Below are 24,761 nucleotides of genomic sequence, written 5' to 3'. Positions count from 1 at the left end.
AAAGTTACGGCACGCAACAGCTGCAGTCCCGGGGCTTTGTCCTGTGGGTCGCTTTTCCGCGTCTAGGGACCGGAGAAACCCTCCGCAGGCGCGGGTTTGCCCGAGCGCTGGGCTTGGGAGGGGCGATTCATTCTAGAAGCAGCTGAGCGGAGCCACAGGGAGGGGGAGCTCTCTCCCAGGCGGCGACAACTGAACGTGCGGTGAAAGGGTGGGGAGGGAGGGGTGGGGAACTCGGCGTTTCAGTCCGAGCGCGATCGCGCGGCGAGATCCCACCCCGGCGTCTGCGGAGCCCGAGGCGCAACTGGTGCGAGGGCTCGATGCTCGCCTCGCCGTCAGCGCCAGCTCGCGGCCGCCGGGGCTCCGGCCGCGCGCTCGCCGGCTGGCTTTGCTAGGCGGGTGCCAGTTTGCAGAGAGCCGGACATTTGCATGAAGCGACTCGACCCCACGGAGCAGCGGCAGCAGCGGCGCACCCGGGCGGCGGCGGCGCGCGGTCGGAGCCCGGCGGCCCTGGTCTCCGGGCCCCGGTGGATGCGCGGCTGGGGAGCGGCCCATGGGCCGGAGCTGAGGCTGCCCGGGGTGTCGGGTCGCGGGGCGGGGGGCGCGGTCGAGGCCCGGAGGCGGCGGCGCAGGAGGAAGCGGAGGAGGGCGGGCGCGCTGGGCCCGGGAGGCAGGCATCGCAGCGCTGCCGCCGCCGCAGCCCCGGGCTCGCCATGCTCCTGGCCTCGGCCGTGGTGGTCTGGGAATGGCTGAACGAGCACGGCCGCTGGCGTCCCTACAGCCCGGCCGTGAGCCACCACATCGAGGCGGTGGTTCGCGCCGGGCCCCGCGCCGGGGGCAGCGTGGTGCTGGGCCAGGTGGACAGCCGTCTCGCTCCCTACATCATCGACCTGCAGTCCATGAACCAGTTTCGCCAGGACACCGGTGAGCCGGCCGCCCCTGCCCCGCCCGCGCCTCCTCCCCTGCCTGCCCTGAGATCTCCCACGTCGCGAGCCCACCGGGGCCCACCTTTGTCCGCATCTCCATACACTGGTGTCACCGAGAGGTGGTCGTGGAGGGGGCGCTTGACGCCCCACGATCCTCTTAAGATACTCCCTGCAATAAACGTCCATGCAAATAGTATGCGTGGTTTGGTTATGCAAACCGAGCTTCAACCTAGCTCCTAAAAGACCCCCTTTCACGCCCCCCTTTTAAACGCTTGGTGGCTCTTGTAGAAATTCAGGGGCTCACCAGTCCACAAGCAATCCCAGCTGATAGGAAAGGCTTCCTGCTCTCATTCCTCACACATCACCTTGGCTGACTGGCCCTACTGTGCCTCAGGCACCCTTGGGCCTGCCACACGTTCCCCTGGTCAACCACCTTGCTGCCTCTACCCCTCGGGGTGGGATGGCTTCCCACAGCTGCAACCTGGAGGGTGGGAACTGGCGGGGAGGAAGAAGGGATTCCCGGGAGGCTTTCAGTGTAGTCTAGTATGGGAAGGGAAGGGCCTTTCTGGGAGCAGAGATGGACTTGGGGGATTCCAGGGCAGGAAACACCCGGGTTGCTGGGGCATTGGTGAGTGCCTCTGCTTGGGCACTCCAAGTGTTGAAGCAACAGGCCAGAGCAGATGGAGAGAGGAGGGGGAGGGACACAGCTCCGGAATGCCTGGCTGGGAAGCTGATCGCTTTGTCCTTGGAGGAGGAGGAGGAGGAGGATTCCTAAAAAGAAACTGTCCCCAAGATTCGCCCCGTAAAGGTCCCCTATGGGGGACACTAAACTCCTATCTTTTTCTGAGAATCAAGTTGCCACTGTGGCCACCACAAATCCCACATCCCAGCTGGCCAGCCTTTCCAGGTCAGAGCAAAGAAGAGAGCCTGCAGGCTGGAGGTCAGGGTGGCAGGTCCTTGGCATGAGGGGCAGAGGGGGCTGCATCTCTTTGCGTGGCCCACGCATGGTGCCCAGGCTTAATTTACCTGGGACAGGTCTGTCTCTCCAGTAGCCTCTTCACGGAAGTGAGCAGTTGTTTTGGGGATTCTGGCTCGGCTTTCTCGAGAGTGTGACCGAGGAGCCTGGAGAGACAGGTGTGGAGGGGAGGGACCGGAGAGGAGGACTGGGAGAGTCCCAGAGGGTCAGAGAACAGCTGTGTGAGCAAAGGCATCTCCGCCTCCTTGGAAAGCCCCCGCATCCTGTGCGCTAATTAGGATTGTCATGGGAAAGGGGTATCTTTCCACCCTCGTGTCCTCATCTTTAGTCATAACTCCTAATAACCTCTTTGCCAAGGACTTTGTAGACACCGACCGATTGAGTGAAGCTTTCTGGGGAAAGGATTCCAGAAGTGTTAGCATCTGGAGGGGCTTAAACCTTGGTGGGAGAGGGAGGGGGGTGGAGCTGAGAGAGACTGGGAGGAGGAGGGAATAAGGAGGAATGTGGGGAGATTGAGAAAGAGGACTAAGTGTGGCCAAGGGGGAAGGGGGAGAAGGTAACTGTGTACTTTGGATAGAAGTCAGAGAGGTGAGGGTGGAGGCATCAGACTGGGGGGGAGGGGGAAACTAGCCCTGTAGGTGGGGCCAGAGAGTCTGACAGTCAAGACACCTACCTGACAGGGGACTGCACTCCTGCTCAGAATAAATGGGCAGGTGTTAGCTTTTCTATTTCAGACTAAATCTCAGCAGCAGATGGAGAGACACCTTGGTGACATAAAGGTCCCAGGCCTTGTCCCACATTTGAGAAGGGGGAAAGTTTAGCCAGTGTTTAGGGATGTCTGAGATGGACGTGGTTCCTAGGAAGGGTCATGGCCTGAAGGGCCCTTACTACAGAAATGAAGTTCTGGAGAAAACTGGGTTGCAGGACAGTTGCTACTTCCCCCGGGTCTGACCACCCTTCCCTGAGGACAGGCTGCCCACTGCCTGGTGGTCCACAGTTAAGTCGGAGGCTGGAGCTCCTCAGATTTTAGACCCGACCTGGCCCTGGATCATTTTTCAAACTGCCTCAGGGTGTGTTTTACATTTTTTGTCTGTCTTTGAGGGATTCAGACTGCTTTGGTATCATCCACTCATTCTAATGGTTGATCGGCCACCGTGGACCGAGAGCCTCCATCCTCAGCGCCAGGCCCCGTGCTGGGTGCGCTGGGTGCATAAGGCACTGGGCTGAATTCCCAGGATTGCTGGGTCTGTCAGGGAGCTTGTCAAAGCAGAATAGAATCTCTGGGTTTCTGGGCTCACAGCCCCCTCCGCTGTCTTCTCCATCAACAGACACACAGTTCCTCTCAATATAGCTCATTGATGAAGCCGTGACAGGGTAGGAACTGTAAACCACCGGCTCCCAGGCAACCTCGGCCAAGCCCTGGCAATGTTTAATTAAATTACCCACCACCCCCAAGCCACAGTTTGAAGCTGGGAACCAGAAACATCCCCATAAACAAAGGAGAGCTGGAAGTCCCCTGCCCAGAGGCGATTCCTCTCTTTTTTTTTGTTGCCTTCTCTATGTGGGGACATTTCCTGACATGGGAGCTGTGTTTTTTCAGAAGTTGCCTGCCCTGCTGCCAAGGAAGTCCTCAGACTCTCCACTCCCCGGGGTTCCAACCTCATCCAGCCTGTCTCCAGGGAGATGGCTGGGAGGTTGCAGATACCCTCTGCCCACCTCTGTTTGTCCTGGGCCCTTCTCCTTCCCCAGACCATCTCTGAGTCTGAGCTTATTTGCATTCTGTGCTGGTCTCCTCTAGGCATTTTGGGGTAGAGAATGGGGAAGAAGGGAAGAGACAGGGCTAGATAGAGGTGAAGGAGTCTTGGCTGCTTCCAAAAGCCTCTATCGGGTCCGCTCTACCCACGATCATTCACCTTGACTGGGCTGACCTTTTTCTGTTGTAGGGCAGTGGCTGGAGCTCTGTCCCCTGTAACTTCCAACATCACTGTGCTCTGTATCTTCCAACATATCTGATCACTGCCATTTTCAGGGCCTGGCAGCAGGATGGGGGAAGACCCGGGCTGGCAGTGGGAGACGTGACTCAGGGTCTCATTCCAGACCCACTGGCTTACTCTGTGACCTTCAGCAAGTCCCTTGACTGCTCAGGCCTCATTCTCCTTCGTAGAATGAAGAGCAGCCTTAGGGTTCCTTCTGGCTCCTTTCCTCCCGTCATCCAGATCGGCAGGTGAATGGGTTTGGACTCTGCACCAGTGATGACGCTAATTAGAAGTAACATGGTACGAGGGAGGGTTCTTTCCAGCTCAGTTTTCTTATTTTTTTTTTGGAATTCCTTTATTTTTTTTATTATTTATTTATTTATTTTTGGCTGTGTTGGGTCTTCGTTTCTGTGCGAGGGCTTTCTCTAGTTGCGGCGAGCAGGGGCCACTCTTCATCGCGGTGCGCGGGCCTCTCACTGTCGCGGCCTCTCCCGTTGCGGAGCACAGGCTCCAGACGCGCAGGCTCAGTAGTTGTGGCTCACGGGCCTAGTTGCTCCGCGGCATGTGGGATCTTCCCAGACCAGGGCTCGAACCCGTGTGCCCTGCATTGGCAGGCAGATTCTCAACCACTGCACCACCAGGGAAGCCCCTCCAGCTCAGTTTTCTGTGCAACTTTTGCCTCTTTCATGTCTTTAACGCAGTGACGAGTCAGATGGAGAGTGATTAAAGGGTTTGATAGAAGCTGATTTTTCGTCCCCCCCAACTATACTCCCCACCCTGTGTGAGCACAAGAGTGGTGGGAGCACATGTCATGACCACATGATAGCTACGGTACGAGGGAGGCGCCAAGCACATTGCACACATTATCTGGTTTCATCCTGGGCCATCTTATGAAGGACCCATTGTTCTCATTTCATAGGAAAGGGAACAAGTTGAAAAAGATGAAGTTGCTCAAAGTTGTACAGCTAGTCCACGGCAGAGCTGAGATTCTGAATCAAGTGCCCATGTCCTACTTCGTGCAGGCACTGTTCCAGGCTTGTGGGATATAGCGATAGTGAACCATCCAAGTCTTTGCCCTCATGGAACATTCTAGTGGGGGTGAGGGGTGCTGGTAAGAGAGGCCTGGGATTTCCTGGGTACAGGAGCATCGTGTTGTGTGGACGTGGGTGAAATGCCCTGGAGTCCTAGGGTCATGCCTGAAAGGTGTTGTCTCTCATTTCCCAGGAGCCAGGACAACTTGGGTGCTTTGGGATGTACATGTCTGAGTTGCTGGAAAAAACTTTTTTCCTCTTTCTTCCTCCTTCGTCTGTGAAATCCTTTATCCCTGTCCCATTAGAAACCTTGTCCTTGGGTCACACTGCACCTTAGGACCCAGTGGATTTCCTCAGATCATCTAATTCAGGGTCCTGATAATAGAAAGGTCCAGGACTCGCCCATGTCAGATGGAGTGGTCTCAAAATAATCAGAGAATGTAATCCCACCACCTCTCTTGTCCCACAACTTTCGCGCTGAGGTCTGCCTTCTGTTTTTAACTAACCCTCTAGGGCTGAACTGAACGCAGCATCTTTCCTTCCAAAAATCTGCTCTTCCTTGTGACACCCCTCTTGTTAAATGGCGTCACTACCTTACCACTCGCCCGTGGTCAAAGCCTCAGGGCTCTTTGACTCGTCTCATCCTTCTTTTTGGATGCCCCATATATACGGGCATGTAGAAACTGAAATTTGAGCATATGTGATGAATGAATACTCTGCAGTTGTTCACGTGCAGATTCCCGGGCCCAGCTCCCAGGGATGCCGACCCTCAGTTCTGGAGGGTGTTGCTGATCTGTTCCCCAGGAGATTCGAAAGCACGTGATCCTGGATCACTTGGAATGCATTCCAAGTTACTTGTGGTCAGGTCCTACCCATTACCTCTCTGTAGGGTCCCTCTGGTCTATCACCTGCTTTGCATTTTTGCTGCCAGCACCCTCCCCCTTCTCCCCCCCCCCCCGCATTACTTCTCATTTGGAACTAATAAATGGAACAGCTCTGGTGTCATCACTTCCCTGTGTCACAAACCTGGTTTGTGGTTCGTCGTGGCCTGTAAATAAAAGCCCTCACAGCCTGGCAGTCCAGACCATCTATGCCCTGGCTCTCACACACCTTTCCAAGTTTATCTTCCTGTGTGCCCATGTTTTCCTCTACTCCTGCCAAACAGATGTGCCTTTGATCCTCCGGCATTCCCTTAGACACCCTCCCGCCAGCTAGTCACAAGGTCCCTGCTCCTGAGATGCCCTTCCTCATCACTCTTACCTGTTGAAGTTCTCCTTATCATTCAGGCCCTATGCTCTTTGTTATGGTCTCCATTTCTTGAAATGGTCTCCAAATTATTATTACTTCCTTCAGTGGATATTTATTGAGCCCTCAGGACATGCTAGGCATGGGGGCTACAGCCATAAGCAAACTCCTGGATGCCCACCCTCATGAGATTGGGAGTCCCATGAGGTAGGTGGACATTCATCCAATGAATCACACAAATAAATGTGTAACTGCACCTCAAGACGGTGTAAAAAAACAGGAGCAGGAATTTTACCTGGTCGGACAACCCAGAGAGGTTTCCTCGAGGAAATGAGCTGAAATCTGAAGGATGGGTAACCAAGAGGATGCCAGAGTGTGGGTGGGGAGGGACCAAGATTGTGAAGCAACCCAGAGAGGAGAAGAGGCAGTGGCGAGAGTCTGCAGGAGGCCAGTGGGGCAGAAATGTGGGCAGAGTGTATTAGGATTCGAGGAGACCACAGAGGTTGTGGGTGGAGAGCATCTTGGTCTTGACCTACAAGGAAGTGAGGAAGAGATTGAAGCACGGTGCGGTTGTGGTTACATTTTCTGCTAACACTGCATTTGTTGACACCCTTTTTGGTGGCATATTCTGCCTCATAACTAGGCAGTTGCCTCGTTTTAGACTGGGAGGTGCTTCGGGAGTGCCTGAATCTGCATTCCTCACAGCAGCTAATGCATACTCAGCAATACGGGATAAATGATCAAATGCCAACGTAGCCAGAAGTCCTCACCCCATCACAGCACGTCTGCGGAGCCCTCGTTACTGCCGACTCTGCGTTAGGCACTGATATGAAAAGTGCCGAGATGCTTGTACCCATCAGACATAAGCAGCTGTGCACCCCAGACTCTTTGAAGATGGAGCCCGGACTAGGAGAGCATTTCAAGAAATGGATGGCAAATGGCATAGGACCTGAATGATAAGGAAAATTTCAGTAGATCAAAACAGCAAAGGAGGGCATTTTGATAGACGGGACCTGGTGAATAGTAGGGGCAGCGGGGAGTCAGGGAACACTGAGGGAATGCAGGAGGAAAAGGGGGCATCTGTCCAGGGCAGAGAGGAGGATAAACCTGGAAAGAGGCAGGGCAGAGTTTCCAGAAGTTCTGGGGCAACTCCCAGGCATAGCTGGGACTGACACCACCATTGTGAAAAATGCCTTTTAAGCACATTTATGAGAATTGGTCAAGTGCATTGTTTGTCCCTGCTACCCTGGACAGAGAATAAAATAGTGTCATTTAAGCTCTCTAAACTTAATGTCCTCACCTTTAAACGTTGTTTCATAGGATTGCCAGGAAGATCAAATGAGTTAGGATAGCTGAAGGTGCTTTCTAAGTAACAAAGATTGTGCAAAGAGGGAGTTTAAACTCTCTCTCTCGTCCTCCTCTTCTCTCTCTGTCTCTGTCTCTGTCTCTCTCTCTCTCACTCTCTCACACACACACATACACACACACTTCACATCCCCTGGACAAACCTTTCCCCGTGACTTCTCCATCCTGCTAAGACATAAAATAGAAGATAAATTACAATAATAATCACCAACTTTTATTGAGCCCTTGCCATGCGACAGGTATTATCTTAGCATTTATATTCATTGCTGCATTTAATCCTCAAATCCACCCTTTGAAGAAGCTACCCAGGACCCAAACAGATGAGGAAACTAAGGCTTAATCACACAGCTGGAAGGGATGGAAGCTCTGCTGTTGGATCCAAAGGCTGTGCTCTTTGTCCCCCAGCAAGCTGGCGCCTTAGGAAGGAAATGGCGGCAAACCAGGGGCCTACTGGCCACCCCGTTCTTCCTCCTCCTCTCCTGCTCCCCCCCACATCCAGCAGACCTCCTGGCACTGAATAGGGGATTGTTCTGCTTCTCCCTCCTGCCTCTGAATGTTGATGTTTTGGGTCATCAAGGGGCTTGGAGGTGGGGGGGGGGGGCGGTTATGACCTGGCAAAGGCCTGAATAGTCACTGTTCCTTTTCTTCCCCCCTTGAATGAGATTCTGTCCCCAGTCTTGGTGTCTCCCTCTGGGTTGGAGGAGGGGGTGGGTCAGAGGCCAGGGAAGGGGAGCCTTTTCCCACCACTTTGATGGATAGAGCTTAAGCTGACGGATGCGGAGATTCCAGCATCCTCGGAGCTCTCCCCAGTCTCCCTACCCAGCCTTGAACCAGGCATCTTCAGCCTTGATGTTAATATCCATGAAATGAGCCCTGGTGGGGCATGGATCTGAAGTCAAGATTCCGGTAGATAGAGGAGAAAGAGGCAACAGTTACAGGCTTAGTTTTCCCTGCCAGTCCTGCAGGTTCATTTCTGCTGTCCTATTCCCCTGCAATAAACCCTAATCTCCTCCCTGCCCTCACCACCCCCCACCGCACCCACTGTGAGACTATCAAAATTGAGACTGTCCAATCTTTAGGAGGGTTGAGCTTCTCGGAACAAAAGACGTTAGATAAATAGAAAGTTATTCTTATGATCACTATCACCGTTGTTGTTATAAGATTTAATGCTGGGAAATATGAAAGAGTTCTTTCAACCTGATCTTTTTTTTTTTTTTTTCTTTTTTACCACACCCAAAGAAGTCCAGAGAGCCAGCTCCATCGCCCCTAGCCCTGGGCAGCCTTCCTAGGTGGGGGCAGAGTCTTCCTCTATCCTCTAGGGTCCCATGACCCTGTGTTCTTTTCCTCTGTAACCTTCGGGGCTGAGGCATTTGGAGAATCAAGGAAGAAGGGAAATGATATTTCTCAGCACCTAGCACGTGTCAAGGGCTTTATATATCTTATTGCAAAGTACAGGGCACATGAGAAATCCAGGGCCTGCCACAGACAAATACATATTCGTTGAGTGAGTGAGCCACATTTAATTTCACAAAAACTCGGCAAAGGAGTTATCGTCTTGTTTCTTGAGGGGAGAAAAGAAGGTTGGGGGGTGTTATATTAAGTGATCAAATTTGGCTGCAAACTAAGGTCTCCCGACTCCAAACCAGGAAGTGCTCTTTCTGGTACCGTGTACTATCTCCCACATCCTTCCCCTTGTAACGCATCTGCTTTCACCCCCCTGTGACTGCTGGACTTCAACATGGCAGGAATGAGCCTCACTCAAAGCTGATATCTCAACCGGCAGCCCAGTGCCGGCACGCTGTAGGACTCGTTTAATGTCTGCCTATTAATGTAACACAATTCAGTTTCATCCCTTGGTGACCCTGATCCTCTCCTCTGTCCCACTCTGGCAGGGACCCTCCGCCCAGTTCGCCGCAACTACTACGACCCGACCTCGGCCCCTGGGAAGGGCGTGGTGTGGGAGTGGGAGAACGACAATGGTTCTTGGACACCGTACGACATGGAAGTGGGCATCACCATCCAACACGCCTACGAGAAGCAGCACCCCTGGATCGACCTCACTTCCATCGGCTTCAGCTATGTCATTGACTTCAGCACCATGGGCCAGATCAACCGGCAGACCCAGCGCCAGCGCCGCGTCCGCCGGCGGCTGGATCTTATCTACCCCATGGTCACTGGCACCTTGCCCAAGGCCCAGTCCTGGCCAGCCAGCCCCGGGCCTGCCGCCGCGCCCCCCGCCCCGCCCTGCTCCTGCCCACAGTGCGTCCTGGTGATGAGCGTCAAGGCCGCGGTGGCCAACGGGAGCGCTGGACCCCTGCAGCCCCCGGCTGCCCGCAAGAACATGCCCGAGTCTGGAGCGGTCAAGGTGCCTCCGCCGCCAGGCCCTGGGACCAAGCCACTGGACAGCACGGGGACCATTCGAGGCCCGGTGAAGACGGTCCCATCGCAGGCGATCCGGCGACAAGCCTCCAGCACGCCGGCAGGGGCGAATGCGGGCTCCCCTGCTAGCCCCCCGGGAGCCAATGGCAAGACCGGAAGGGTGGCCCTGGCGACCTTGAATCGGACCAACCTGCAGCGACTGGCCATCGCCCAGTCCCGGGTACTGATCGCCTCCGGGTAGGTGCTTCCATGGCTGCCTCTGGGCATCGACTGATCAGGGGAGTCAGACGTCACTGATCATCCGGGTCAGAGATGAAGGAAGGGCTGCCAAGGCTTAAGCTCCTCCTCGTCTTCGCCTGACCCCCTGGCTGCAGGTGGAAGGCAGCACGGTGTGGTGGGTAAGCAAGGATGCGGCCTGTGGGGTCCAGCAGATCTGGATTCTAGTGGAGACTTTGCCTCTTCCTAGCCCTGCGATGGGGGCGGATCCCTAACATCATAGAGCCCCAACTTCCTCATCTGTAAATGCTGGCCACAATATTCATGTTAGGGTTGCAGTGAGGATTAAAGCAGGTGATGCCTACCAAGAAATAGCAGGCAACATTCATGGGCTCCCACCGTGCTCTAGTTTGGGGGCTTTATCACTTTACTTAATCCTTACAACAAGTCGGTGGAGTAGGCATTTTTTGATCCCATTTTGCCCTTGAAGACATGAGAGTTTCACTCGCTCCAGGGCACATACCTAATCATCAGCGGAGAACGGGATTCAGACTTTAGGAAGTCTGAGCCCAGACTCTTCCCCACTCAGCCATGCTGCTTCCCTGTCAATCACATACCACGGTGTCGAGCATACAGTAGGTGCCAAGTGAGGGTTAGTCCCTTTCCTCTGGTGCCTCCAGATTGGAATAACAGCCCATGTTTAACGAGTACTTACTACCTCCCAGGCACTTTCCATGCACTGTCTCAGTCATTCCTGTGACAACTTGGGGACGTTGTAGATTCTGTTATAACTACTTTTTATCATCCTCTTGGCCTTCCTGATCCTAAAATGGGAGAGACGCAGGTCCATGTGGTACCCGTAGCCTTTGCCTGCCAGCCGCTGATTTCATGTGAGATTGGCCACTTATATCTGTCCAATCTTCCCTTTCTCTGGAGGAGCCTGGCCCTGCCTGCCACCCAAGCCCCAGACATTCGGGATGGTTCAGAGGTAGGTTGGACACAAGAGTGTGAAGGTCAGGCTGCCCAGAGGAAGATCTCTGCACATAGAGGCTCAGGGCTGGGAGGAGACAGGAAGGAGGGTAGATTGCAGACTGTGAGGCCGGGCCTTCACTCCTGCCTCTGCCACTGGGCGAGGCATCGAATCTTTGCAAGGTCCCTGTTCCCCCTGTGTGGAATGGGGATCATCATGCTTGCCTTGCCTACCCCATGGAGCCAGTGTAAAAACCTCAGCTAAGAGAAGTCACCCCTTAACAGCTGACCCGATGCACTCGCCGGCATTAACTCATTACCTTACACAGTGATGCAAGTGTCAGGCATGGGCACTCAGCTAGGAATTAACTCCCCAAGGAGAGATGCACAGCCCATGTGTTACTGAGTGGGAGCTGGAACCTAGATTTTCGTCTCCTAGTCTTCTGCTCTTTTGGCCAAAGCCCAGCTCCTCATTGTATTCGAAGGCAATTTATAAATGGTCAGATGCTAGTCAGATGCCTGGGATTTTCATGACTTCCTCTGAGCCTGCAGAAGTATTTGGCAGAGGGGAAGGGGTTACCCGCACAATGCCGCTGCTCAATTTCTCCACACTGGCGTACAGAAGCATCCCGGGGCCTCTAACGGAGTTCCAGGGCAACTGCTGGCATGGCAGAGGGAGGCTCCTATAGTGGGTAAGAACTCAGTCTTTAGAATCTGACTGGCTGGGCTGGAACCCAAATTTCTGGCTGCGTAACTTGGGGCAAGTTTTGCATCCTCTATCTTCAGTTTACTCATCTGTAAAATGGGGATAGGAATAGTACCTTGCTTATAGGGTTTGTCATGAGGACTAAGTGAAATATTCAGTGTGGATTTACTACAGTGCTTGGCACATATTAAGAGTCTTTTCAGTATTAGCTGCTATTATTATTACGAACAGTATCTATGCGCTCTGTAGTTACTGAAGTCCGAGCTGAGCAGAATCTAACACCCTACTTCATTTCTGGCGCCCTAGACAAAAGCCAAGTAACCCCATGCCATACTTGAGGGAAAGGAACCCCAGATTGCTTTAAATGTCAATGAAGGAGTCGGCAGCTCTTTATCTCTCTGCTTGAGTATCTGCCTGCCAATAGAATCCGAGCAGCAGAGTAGGGCGGAGGTCTGGGCAGTGCAATTTCAAAAGGGCTATAGAAACAAGTTGTTTTTTTCTCTGCTCTGTTTTCCTGACAAGGGAGGCCCCTCCCTACCCTCTCTGTCTTCCAGCCCTCTCCTTTTCACCTCTTACCACCTCCCTCACCCCCACTACCATCTTCTCCTCCAGCCTTTCTTGGCCATTTAATTAGCGTGTTTATTCCCTTTGTCTGCCATTGCCATCGACCTTCTGTCGTCCAACGGCCCCTTCCCCCTCCCCTCTCTGCCCATGACCTCTTCCAGTAACTTTCCCACGGAAAGAAGGAAGACCAGGGAGGGCGGGAGAGGTGGGATGGAGGGAAGGGTTTGGGGGGAACAAAAGATCCTGTGAATTATTCAGAGACACAAGCAGGGGGTTTCTAAAGAGGAGAGAGGAGGGCTGTGCTGAGGAGGGCGGGAGTCGCCCCTCTGGCCCTCTTTTCCAGAATGGAGGCTTCTCTATCTCCAGCGAGACCTCGGTTGCTGGAGAGACAAGACCATTGTTCTGCCGAGGATTCCTGGGTTGGCTCATAACTCCCAGAAAAACACTTCTCACCATGGTATCTGCAGAGCTATTCTCCCCTCATCAACCCCCCTTCCCCTGCCACCTTGCCAGCTCTTCTCTTTTCTTAGTTTTGTATTTTAGAGACAGAAATTAAAATGTGCACCCTCCATAACTGGGAACTTCCCCACAGCATGGGGGCAGGGGGTGTCTGCTGATTGGCCAACAAGTAGTTGGGTCAGGCAGCTTTTGCTGAGTTGAGTTGCCTGGAGGATGTGAACGCTCACCTGCCTTTGGGTTGCTGATTTCCAGGAAAAGGAGTCAGGCACCTGTAACCCTGGGGGCCCCAACAGGCTGTGACCGGTGTGGACCATACAGGCTGTTCTTGGTTTTCATTTTAACGAATAACGGTGGGGGAAGGGTGATCAAGTGTTGCCAGCTCAACAATCTGCCCAGCTCTCAACTTTGTATTAATACTTTACACCTGACATCCTCAAGAATCTGAGAAAATTGGAATATTAAGCAGGAAAAGGCTTTATATCAAGCCCAACTTCCTCTCACCTTTGGGAACCAAAAAATGTAAACAATCACCCAAATTTGCATAGGGCTTGGCTATTTACAAAGTGTTCGACCTAGATCCTAAATCCTCCCCGGGAACCCATGGGACAGAGATTTAGGGTGCCCTGTTTACTGCGTGGTAACTCAGATGCGGTCATGAATGGCAGAGAGGCTGCACGGTTCTCCCAAAGGCACAAAGTCAGTGCAGAGCTGGGCTAGAAGCAGATATCCTGACCCCCTTGCAGGGCCCCTTCCGCTGGACCCTTCTGTATTTCATAAGCAAATATCCCCTCTTCCCCAAGCCCTGCTGGGGAAGCCTCCAGAGCCTCCTGACAAGCCCTTCCACCATGTTGTCCCTTTCCTGGCCTGGCAGGGACACCCACCTGTTCCGCAGTATTCACCAGCAGACCCTCCCTCTCCCCAGACCTTGCCCCCGACCCTGAGTTCTCGGGCTGCCCGGGACGTGCGCGCTGGGGACGGACTGTTTCCTGGTTAACCAGGTTGGGTGTGGAAACCTGCCAGTCCAGTTTGTGGCAACAAAGGTGGCTTTTGTCACCCAGATCACAGCTACTTATCAGCTGAAGTGGGGGCCTTGGAGATGGTGAGGGGGGAAGGCAGGTGCTGGGCTGGGTGGCGCCCACTGCCCACTGCCCCCTGGTGCGGATCCAGAGAACAGGCGCAGAGGCGGGACCCTGCCCACCCCACCCTCCCCAGAGAGAGGCGGGAGGAGAATCAGCTCCAGGTGGGGGACCCAGGGCAGAGACGGCACCTTGGGTCCCCAGGTAGTGGGGTGGGAAATCATCAGGAAGTCTCCTTGGCAGCTTCTAACCCAAGACTTTCACAGTTTTACAGATAAGAAAATTGAGGCTCAGAAAAGTTGATGGACATTGTTACTGGCAGGATGGGGTCTTTAACCTGATTTCTCTGACTGCCCCCCCCCCATCCACAATACCATGCCTGGCCCTGTGGGGCAGGTTACAGAGTCCGGAATCAAGTCTGTGCCTCTCTTTCTTGGTGTCTTTCTTCTGTGTTGAATTCAGCTTTCCCCTCCTCCCATCGGGATTTGATTTATCCTGGGGACAGTTTCTGAGGACAAGTAACCTTTGGTGGCCTGCTGAGACACAAACACACCCACATTTGTTATTTCCACATCCTTCTCACAACCCCGGTGCACACGTCATCATCCCTGGGAAGGGACAGAGGCCCCAGAAGACTCGGCATGGCCAGGCAAGCACCCATCCTTCTGGGCACGTGGGGGACAGACAGACCCAGGGCTCAGCCTTGAGGTGACATTCCAACCTCCCCTCTGAGTTGTGGGTTTATTCCTTAAACCTGAAGCTTCGTGTTTTCTGTCTGCAGCATGGGGGTGTTAGGAGGATTACACAGACACAAGAGCACAGCCTAGTGAGTGGCTAAAACAATGGGCTCCGGAGACAGATTTCCTGGGTTCAAATCCTTCGCTGTGTGACCTTCGTCAAGTTTGCTTAACCTCTCTGTGTCTCACCTTCCCTGCCTATTAAAACGGAGTTAATAATAATAATAATGCCTCTTGCATAGGTTGTTGGAAGGGTTAGATGGATGTATATATGGTGAGCAGGTAGAATGGTGCCTGGGATTAAGTGCCTGACTCTACTCCTGTTAGCGATTTTAACACACGGGTGAAGGGCTGTGCGCTGTCTTGTTCACTGCTGTGTCCCTGGCATCCAGCAGAGTATCCAAGACAAAGTGGGCTCAGTATGAATGGACAAATAAATTAATAAACAAATAAACAAGTACTCTTTCCCCTCCCCCTACTTTCCCAGCACCACCCTACCCCCACAGCAGAAACTCTGGCTCCTGGAGTCATCGGTGACCCCGTTCATCCGGCTCTCCAAGCCCACATCCCCTCCCAAACCCAGCTGTGGAGGTCTGGGTGGCAAGGGGGATGGTGCAAGACCTAGCCCCATGTGTCTCCTGTTTTTCTACTCAGCACCGTGGGAGGCCTCGACTTTCCCAGGCAGCTGTGCTGTGTTCTCTCCATCCTGGCTCAAGTTGCTGGGGAGAAGGACAGAAAAGGGAGGAGGCCTTGCCTGATATTTATGTTTCTCAGGGAAAAGGAGAAGTGACAGCTGTTAGAGCAATGGTTTCCAAATGTTAGACTAGGGTTCGGCTGCCTCTGCGTCCTCTCAGCAGAAGCTTGTAAAAATGCAGATTCTCTTGGCCACAGGTAGAGCTTCTGAGGCAGGCAAGGGGCTTTGCCTTTTCAAAAGCTTCTGAGGTGACTGTACACCCAAGTTTGAACTTGCTTCTTTAGGTTTTTTTCATTTCTTCAACCAATATTTGTTGAATGCCTACTAGTGTCAGGCTCTGAATGAAACAGACAAAGATATTTGCCCTGGTAGAGCTTAGATTTTAGGAGGGAAGATAAGAAGCAACAACTTATTTTCAAAGATCATACGTGGGAATTCTCTGGCGGTCCACAGGTTAGGACTCAGCACTTTCACTGCCGTGGGCCCAGGTTCAATCCCTGGTTGGGGAACTAATATCCCACAAACTGTGGGACGTGGCCAAAAAAAAAAAAAAAAGGCCAGGGAAAGAGGGCTTGGGGGGTCTCAGGGTGGGATGGAGGGGTGGTTAGCAGTATTAAATAAGATGGCCTCAGGAACATCACTGAGAAGGGAACATTTGAGCCAAGGCTGAAGAAGTTGTAAGAGGGAACCAAGTAGGTGTCAGGTGGAACAGCATTTCAGACAGAGGGAACAGCCTATGCAAAGGCTCTGAGGCAGGACTGTTCTTGGCCAGTAGGAGGAACAGCTAGAGTGCAGTAAAGAGGTGAGTGATGTGAGGAGAGGCCAGAGAGCTGGGGGCATTGGGGTGGGGGATTTTGGCAGCTCATGCAGGGCTGTGTAGGCCTTCCTGGGACTCTGAGGGAACTGCAGGGCCCTTCTGAGTTTTGAGGTTCTGAGTGGAGGCATGACGTGGACTGACAAGGTTTGAAGGTACCAGCTCTGGCTGAGGGGCTAAGAACATACTGCCTCTTTAGTAGTAATAAGAAAGGGGAACCCCTCAGTGGGTGAAGTTTTGGGGTCCCCACCACTGGCCCATTTTGTCCCACTTGTCAAAAGCATGATACATCTGCTCTTTCCTTTTTCAGGGTCCCCACCGTCCCAGTGAAGAACCTAAGTGGGTCCAGTCCTGTCAACCCTGCCTTGGCAGGTAAGAGAAGCCCCCGGCTGAAGGTAGAAAAACAAAAGCAATGAAATAGGTATAGTGAGCATTTGTGAAAAGAGAGACAATTCGGATGTTGATTAAGACAAATGAGGGTGTGAGGAGTTGGGTTGGAAGGGCAGGAAGAGTTTGGGGAGAATTGATAGTGAAAAGCAAAGCTTGCTGTTGAAAATGAGGGAATGGATACGTTTCCGAGAAAAGTAGAGGCTACGTAGAGAATCCATGAGTTATGGGAACGCCGGTGGAAAGGAGGCGAGTAGGTTACTGGTGGGGGGGGGGGGGGTTGGGGGGGGTTTGGGGGGCTGACTCTCCAGTCCTTCTTCTCTCATGCTCTTGCCCTTCCAGGAATCACTGGGATCCTCATGAGTGCGGCAGGGCTGCCTGTGTGTCTCACCAGGCCACCAAAGCTGGTTCTCCACCCACCCCCCGTCAGCAAGAGCGAAATAAAATCCATCCCAGGGGTTTCCAACACGAGCCGCAAGACCACCAAGAAACAAGCCAAGAAAGGTATCGGCCTCTTTATCAAAAGGGGTCCTGGCGGGGAGGTCACAGACTTGGCTCCCAGCCCTGGCTCTGCCTCCACCACTGAGGGTCACACCCATGCCTTCACCCTCTGTGCCTTAATTTCTGCATCTGCTAAATGGGCCTACCTAGTACCTGTTCTGATGATTACACCAAAGTGGATGAGGTATGGATCAGATGGCGACACCTTGAGAAATATAAAAATGCAGCACAAAAATATAGACACATAAAAATAGGATGCGTGACACAGATAAAACATCAATACATTAGAGAGAAAGATCACTTTGACATTGGAATCCAAACAGACTCGACTCATACCCCAACTTTGTCCCTTGCAGTCTTGTGACCCCAGGCAGCCTCTATGTTCTCACCTTTACAATGGGCACAACCGGTACCCGGCAGGTATGTCCTGTAATGCATCCATGTCACTGGGGAAGTAACCACTGTCTTCTGTCCCTCTGGAGAGTCCAGACACTCTGGCCCCTCGAACCCCCCTTTAGGAGCTCCATTCTCCCTTTTCACATCCCACAACTAGGAGGTCAAATACCTGTGCTTATCCGGGCACCAAGGACCCCACTTCAGCTCTGTGGCTGGTCTTTCTAGCCTCTGGTATTGGTTGTTAAATGATTTCACCGTCACCCCTAAGTCCCCACCTTGCAAATTTGTTATGAAATTTCAATGGGATCATATGTATATTGTGACTTAGCCCTGCAAGCAATAGGCTTTCAGTTAATAGAAGCTTGATTCTTCTAAGAGGAGCAGGGCAGTGGGAAGGAAGGACCTGCATCCCATCTTTTGAATGTTATAGGATCCACTTCCTCAAACCCTTGTCCTACTTTTCCAGTCTATCAAAATCTCTCTGCTTAAATAAACTTGATTGCCTTGCTTGTAGTCTCATAGGAAACGGCAGGATTTTGCACTTTCCCACTCTTCCTGTTATTATTAACAGCATATATCAGACTCTTAGCAGGTAAAGTGCCAAAGAACTGTACATCCATTAGCTCATTTAATTGTCAAAGCATCGCTCTCAGTAGGTGCTAGTGGTTGCTTTTGCCTATTTCCTAGGTGAGAAAACAGAAGCTTCGAGAAGTTAAGAAAGTCACCCAGGGAAGCACTGACCCTTTTCTCAAACTTCTATGCCTCTTTGTGAGTCTGTATCATCCCATCCCCTGCCTTTAGGCTAGGCCGCCTCTTAGGGGTCCAGTTCCCCCCCTCCCCAAAATTCCAGAATCAATGCACCTGTCAGGTGATTGCTTCCCAGAGCATCACCCTTTCCCTACCGCTGGGCTACCTCTGCTGGCAGTGATCATGCCATCAACAGCCAGAGAAGACTATCCTGAAGCTGTGGTCATAAATTCCTGGTTTCCCATAAAAATAATAGCACTTTGACTCCACATTACCGATTGAGACAGTACTTAGCACATTGTAAAAGGAATGCCATAAGCCTACCTAATGCTTTTAAATGTGTAACAGTTTACAGAGTGCTTTCATTCGTCATCTCATTGCATCGTTTGGGCGGGTCCAGGCTCTTTGATGATGTGGAAGAAAAGCCCACTCAACCTCTGTCAGTTTAAAAGTGGGTTTGTTGAAATTAGGCAGGGGGCTGTCAGGGAAGTGACCTAAGGAGATAAAGGCGGATGTGAGCACCTCCCATCTCCTCAGACCACCTCCCTCCATCTTCTACCACTCTGTTCCCTTTCAGTTCTTAAATCCAATTGCGCAATGAATTGCTTGCCTTTCCTTCTTTGAGCCTGGCTAATAACTCCCCTCTCTCTGACACATCCAGCTTGTCTTGGTGGCCCACTGAACATCTTGTCCCCACAGGTAAAACCCCAGAAGAAGTGCTGAAGAAGTATCTGCAGAAAGTCCGGCATCCACCAGACGAGGTGACTGCAGGGGAGACAGGGCGGGGTTCACCTTCTCCGTCACCCACAGGCATCTCCTCTGCTAGAGTTTTCCGCAGGATGCAGCAGGAGCTGCTTTCTAAGTCCTGACTGGTGCAGAGCTGGTCAGAGCGGACGCCCAGGCTCCAAGGTTCATGGTCCTGAGCGACAGCTGCAGCTTAACCTCTCCCACCTCCCCATTCAGCAAACTGCTGACTGATTCTAAACTGCCTTAACATGAGAGTCTGAATTTAAGAAAGGCAGTATGATAAGCTATGGGCACTGACTTTAAAATGGGCTTGATGTCCATCAGCAGTTCTCAACCAGAGGTGATTTTACATGACTGGAGGGGAGAGGGGATACTGATAGTATCTACTAGGCAAAGGCCAAGGGTGCTGCTAAACACCCTACGATGCCCAGGAAGGCCCAGGACAGCACCCACAGCAAAGAATTATCCAGCCCCAAATGCCAATGGTGCCAAGGTTGAGAAATCCTGTTGTAGACTTATTTAAACAGCAGCCTCTCCAGGACACTTCAAATACAATTCCTTTACAGACGTTCCATTTAGACAAAGCTTGTCAGTGAGTCTATCTGCAAGCATTGGTTTCCTCCACAAGCCACTGAAGGATACCAAGGAAGGACGGTCGGTCACAGCCCCCAAGGAGGTTATCATTCTGTTGGCCAGCCTAAATGAACATGTTCCACCATCAGGTATTATTTCAGGAATTTCTCTGTTGTGCAAAGCAAGGCAGGATTCTATTTAGATTCCCAAAGGCATGTTTACCCTGGTTTGTGGGCTTTCTAGAAGAGGAGCAGAAATAGCGCACCTGACCTCTGAGATCACGCGGGGACCACCTTGGAGATGCTTTGGCCTCCTAGGCTGATTGAGAGCTGATGTCCTCTTTCCTCTGTCCCCTCCCACCCCCAGGACTGCACTATCTGCATGGAGCGCCTCACGGCCCCCTCGGGCTACAAGGGTCCACAGCCGACGGTCAAGCCTGACCTAGTGGGTAAGCTGTCCAGATGCGGCCACATCTACCACATCTACTGCCTGGTCGCCATGTACAACAACGGCAACAAGGTTAGTGCCAGCCCGTGGGGCTGCTGCCACCTCCCACGTGGGCCCTGGGGCGCAAGAGCATGGAGGCCTTATTGGAGCGGCACGCAGGTGGTCTGGGGAGTCTCAAAGGCATCCCAGGGCAGCAGGAGTGATGAACTTGGTTGTTCTCAGCAGGGTCAGTTTTCCACGAAATTATTACGTTGGTAAAATCTGTCTTTACCTTCCTTTTGGTCTATGCTACCCAACTCTCCCCCAGTATCCACACTGAGTGGTGGTCTGAAAGGTGTAGACTTCTGTCCCTGAGAGTCCCGAGGGGGAGTGGTCCATGATGATGGGCCAGTGGTTAGTGTTCACTCATACTGGCATGGATGGATTTCCCATCACCCTTCCTTCTCCCAGGGCTAGTGATTTTCAGTTACAATTCATTTTCTGTGGACAATTTCAAAACACCTTTCACTGCCCCTTCAAAAGCACTAAAGATTTCATCAAAGTATAACCGGAAGTCCCTTAGGGTCCTACTGTTCGAGGAGGGGAAGGCTGTCTGTGTTGCTTGTCTTGTCCACTAATGACAGAGGAGTGGTATTCCCCCGTTAGAGCTGGTTTCCAGGAATCTGGGAGCGTCCTCAGACGATAACCCTCTCCTTACAATGCCTAAGCCGTTGAGTTTTCTCATGTTCTCTCCTGTGCCTGGAATAACCTTCATTCCCCATCTGCATGAATTAGAATTCTACTCATTTCTCCAGGCCCAGCTTGGATTGCCTCAGAGTCTGGGATTTTTGTGATATCCTCCAACCTTTTATTCATCCAAAAAAATGTTTGGCTTTCAGAGGCTGCTCTGTATTTCTCTTGCTGTGGGAAAAGAGTAAAGGCAGCAGACCTAAGCTCAAACCCTGGCTTAGTAGCCAAATGACGTTGGGCAAGATTTTCAACCTCTCGGACATTTCATTTTCCATCTGGAAAATGGAGATAAAACAATCCCTACTTTATAGGGTGCTGTTAGCATTGTTATTCAAATTAGTATCTCCTTTGTACTATGGCTGTATGTTTTTTCCCTTCATCCTAATATAGCCCTGTGGTTGAAATTCCCGAAGTGCCAATCTTGGGATCTTTCTTTGTCTCAGAGAGCTCAATTATTTGTGAACGATGTGTGTCTGTATCCCTTGCCCAATTTCCTGACCCTAAGAAAAAAGGTTTCATCAGGACTTGGCATTTGAAGAGGTTATTTTGGGTTTAAAGGGGTTTCTTAGAACATTTATTCCCTTTTTTGATAACTGTATTCAAGAATAATCTAGTACTTTTGCGTTTATTTCCATGGTGCTTCAAAAATGTTGAAGACACTATCCTTTATTCTCTTTTGCACTAATACTTTGAAGCACGCAGTTTTTATCTTCTTTACAGAGAAGAGGGGTGAAAAGGCCCAGAGAGAATTTATTGTATCGAGTGATTCATCCAAGGTCATGAAGCAAGTTAAGGCCAGAACAGAGAGTGGGACCCTGGCCTTGGATTCCCATCCTTTGATCACACGGAGTAACTTCCATTGCCCTGAATACGAGCTGTTCCTTTAAATGAGTAGAGTTTGAATGGAAACGTCCTTAAATAGCCCTGCAGAAGATCCCAGTCTTCCCCGAGGAGATCTGGATGTCCTGGAGAGCTCTGGTCCCCGCTGTGTGACAGAACTTTGTACACACGTTGTTCCCTGCCCACGCTTTCCTTCTCCTCACTCCCTTTCTTTTTTCAAGCTAGGAACAGGATTTACTGTCCAGGCTCTCTCCCAAGCTCTCCTCCTATCCCTCCAGAAGACACGTCACCAGGTCCCGCTGTGAAACCACGACCCCTCATGTCACTGTACCCAGAGTCCCCCACCATCCCCCCCATCAGAGTCCTGAGATACAGGGCAAAGCCCGGTCTCCTTATGAAGGATGGGGTCTCTCTTACATGTCCCTTAGCATGGAGCATGGGGTTGGTGTGGAATTTCCCTCCTCTTATTTTGGAGAAAGCTTTAGTTTTCAATGGCCTCAGTAGCCAGGAAGGGGGGCAACGCAGGTCTGTTAACTCATTTGGGTGCATTTTGCCCCCGACCCTAGCCCTTTATCTCTGGTACCTTTTGGGGTTGGGTGGGGAGGTCATTACTAAAACTGTTTCCTATTCTGACCTTGTCTCTTAAGGATGGGAGTTTGCAGTGTCCAACCTGTAAGACCATTTATGGGGTGAAGACAGGTACCCAGCCTCCAGGGAAGATGGAGTACCACCTCATTCCCCACTCTCTGCCTGGCCACCCAGACTGCAAAACCATCCGGATCATCTACAGCATCCCGCCTGGCATTCAGGTGAGCCCGTCCTTAGCCACTGGCTTTTATCATTTAAAGTTCAAATGTTTGCAAGTAAATGTTTGTCTTCAGTCCATTCAAGCTACTGTAACAAACAAACAAACAAAATCCACAGACTGGATGACTTTTAAACAACAGAAATTTATTTCTCACTGTTCTGGAGGCTGAGAAGTTCAGATTCAGTGTCTGGTGGCAGCCCGCTTCTTGGTTTGTACATCGTCTTCTTACTGTGTCCTCACGTGGCAGAAGGGATGAGGAGCCTATCTGGCATCTCTTTTATAAGGGTACTAATGCCATTCATGATGGCTTCACCTTCATAAGCTAATCACCCACCAAGGGACCCCCCCCCCCCCCGCACCTCCTAATACCATCACATTGGGGATTAGATTTCAACATAATAATTTATGGGGGGGACCCAGACTTTCAATCTACAGCTCTCCACCCGTGGCCTCCCCAAATTCATGTCCTTCCTGCACACAAAATACATTCATTCCATCCCAATAGCCCCCAAGTCTTAACACATTCCAGCACCCACTTTAAAGTTTAAGTCCAAAGTCTTATCTAAATATCATCTACATTAGATAGGGGTGAGCTAAATATCATCTACATTAGATAGGGGTAAGATTCAAGGTAGAATTCATCCTGAGGCCAATTCCTCTCCAGCTGTGAACCTGTGAAACCAAACAATTTATGTGGTGGTGTCTCACCAGACACTGAATCAGCCGACACCTTGATCTTGAACTTCCCAGACTCCAGAACTGTGAAAAATGAATTTCTGTTGTTTACAAGCCACCCAGTTTATGTTATTTTGTTATAGCAGCCAGAGCTGCTAAGACAATGTTATGCTGTGAAAAGTCTCCTCCCCACTCGGGTCCCCCATCTACCCAGTCTCACCCTCCCCGACTCTCCGCCACTGTTCTCACTTTCTTATTTACCCTTTCAGGGTTCTTTGTGCATTTGCAACAAAGGCTTCATCCACTCCTCCCATCTTTACACAAAGGGTGACATATCAGACATATTGTTCTGCACCCTGCACTTTCTTTCTTCTTTTTTTTTATAGATCTTTATTGGAGTATAACTGCTTCACAATGCTGTGTTAGTTTCTGTTGTACAACAAAGTGAATCAGCCATATGCATACATATGTCCCTATATCCCCTCCCTCTTGAGCCTCCCTCCCACCCTCCCCAGCCCCCCCCCCTAGGTCGTGGAAGCACCGAGCTGATCTCCCTGTGCTATGTTGCTGCTTCCCACATGGACCACGATGTTCATTGCAGCACTATTTACAATAGCCAGGACATGGACGCACCCTGCATTTTCAATGAACAATATAGTCTGTAGGTCTTTCCATGTCAGTATAGAGAGAACTTCCACATTCTTTCTTAGCTTTGCATAATCATCCCTTGTATAAATGTACCATAATTTATATTCAGCCATCTCCATTTGATGGGCATATGGATTGTTTCCAATCTTTTGCTACAACAAAATGCTGTCATGAATAACCTTGCACGCATGTGAGTATATCCGCAGAATAATTTTCTAGAAGTGGATTTTTTTTTTTTTTGTCAAATGGTATTTGCATTTGTAATTTGATAGATAGTCCTTGACTTTTGTGGATATTTCTTTTGATTCTTCAAAAGACAGCCCTAAGGAACAAATTGAACAATTTTCCTGGCAGTACATACAAATGTGTCCCTTCCTTCACACATTGAAGCTTTTTCTAAATGTTCTAGGGTGTTCACTGGATTCATTTATTTAACAAATATTTATTAGTTTACCCTCCTTCCTCCTTGCCTTCCTCCATTTTGTCTTTTGTTTAACAAACATATGAGTGTGGACAGGGGGCCAGATGTGTTCTGGATGCTAGAGAAAGAATGGTGAGCTAAACAGACACAGTCCTTGCTTCCCTGAAGTCCCCCTTCTAGTGAGATAAGGAAGAAATAAAACAGGGAGATGTAATAGTCTGCAAAAAAATTGAATAAAAAAACATGGTTCTTCTTTGAAGGACGTATCAACCAGTCAGGCAGAAATAAATATACATCACTAAACTATAGAGTAAAAACCGATGTGCTACTGATACAACCATGATGTGCTACAGTGATACAACCACTGATCCAAGCTGTGGGAAGCAGGGTGGACAAAGAGGGCACAAGACCTTCAAAGTCTGACAGGACCTGGCTTCCAATTCCTGGCTGATTCCTCCTTAGCTGGTGATTTTGGACCTTGACCACTTGACCTTCTTGAGCCCTGTTTCTTTATGTGCACAGCCGGGAAGCTAATTTGCAGGGGTTTTGTAAAGATGGGTGATAATGTTTACATGTGCATATTGTGGTCCAGGGTACAGAACCAAGGTGCTCAGTACCTGGTCTCCATCATTAATGAGTATCTTACATGTCAGGGTAAGGAAGAGGGCCTACGTCTGTCTGGGAGGGTTGGAGGAGACTTTCTGGGGGCAGG

General features: G+C 51.1%; 1 protein-coding gene across 2 annotated transcripts in view; it reads left to right on the top strand.

The window, feature by feature from the left end:
* Positions 1–413: 413 nt before the first annotated feature.
* The window catches only part of DTX4 (deltex E3 ubiquitin ligase 4), a 33,880-nt gene continuing 9,532 nt past the window's right edge, over positions 414–24,761 (top strand). For both annotated transcript variants that reach the window (XM_057553383.1, XM_057553382.1), the window contains exons 1-7: positions 414–921; positions 9,409–10,132; positions 16,441–16,502; positions 16,860–17,021; positions 18,861–18,922; positions 19,848–20,000; positions 22,145–22,306. In XM_057553383.1, the coding sequence (XP_057409366.1) occupies positions 711–921; positions 9,409–10,132; positions 16,441–16,502; positions 16,860–17,021; positions 18,861–18,922; positions 19,848–20,000; positions 22,145–22,306 (1,536 nt within the window). In that variant the 5' untranslated portion in view covers positions 414–710. The remainder of the gene's footprint in view (positions 922–9,408; positions 10,133–16,440; positions 16,503–16,859; positions 17,022–18,860; positions 18,923–19,847; positions 20,001–22,144; positions 22,307–24,761) is intronic.

This window comes from Balaenoptera acutorostrata, chromosome 9 (assembly GCF_949987535.1).
Source record: "Balaenoptera acutorostrata chromosome 9, mBalAcu1.1, whole genome shotgun sequence".
Classification (NCBI taxonomy): Eukaryota; Metazoa; Chordata; class Mammalia; order Artiodactyla; family Balaenopteridae; genus Balaenoptera; species Balaenoptera acutorostrata.
The sequence above is the reverse complement of the archived record's forward strand: the minus strand, read 5'-3'. Positions and strand labels throughout refer to the sequence as shown.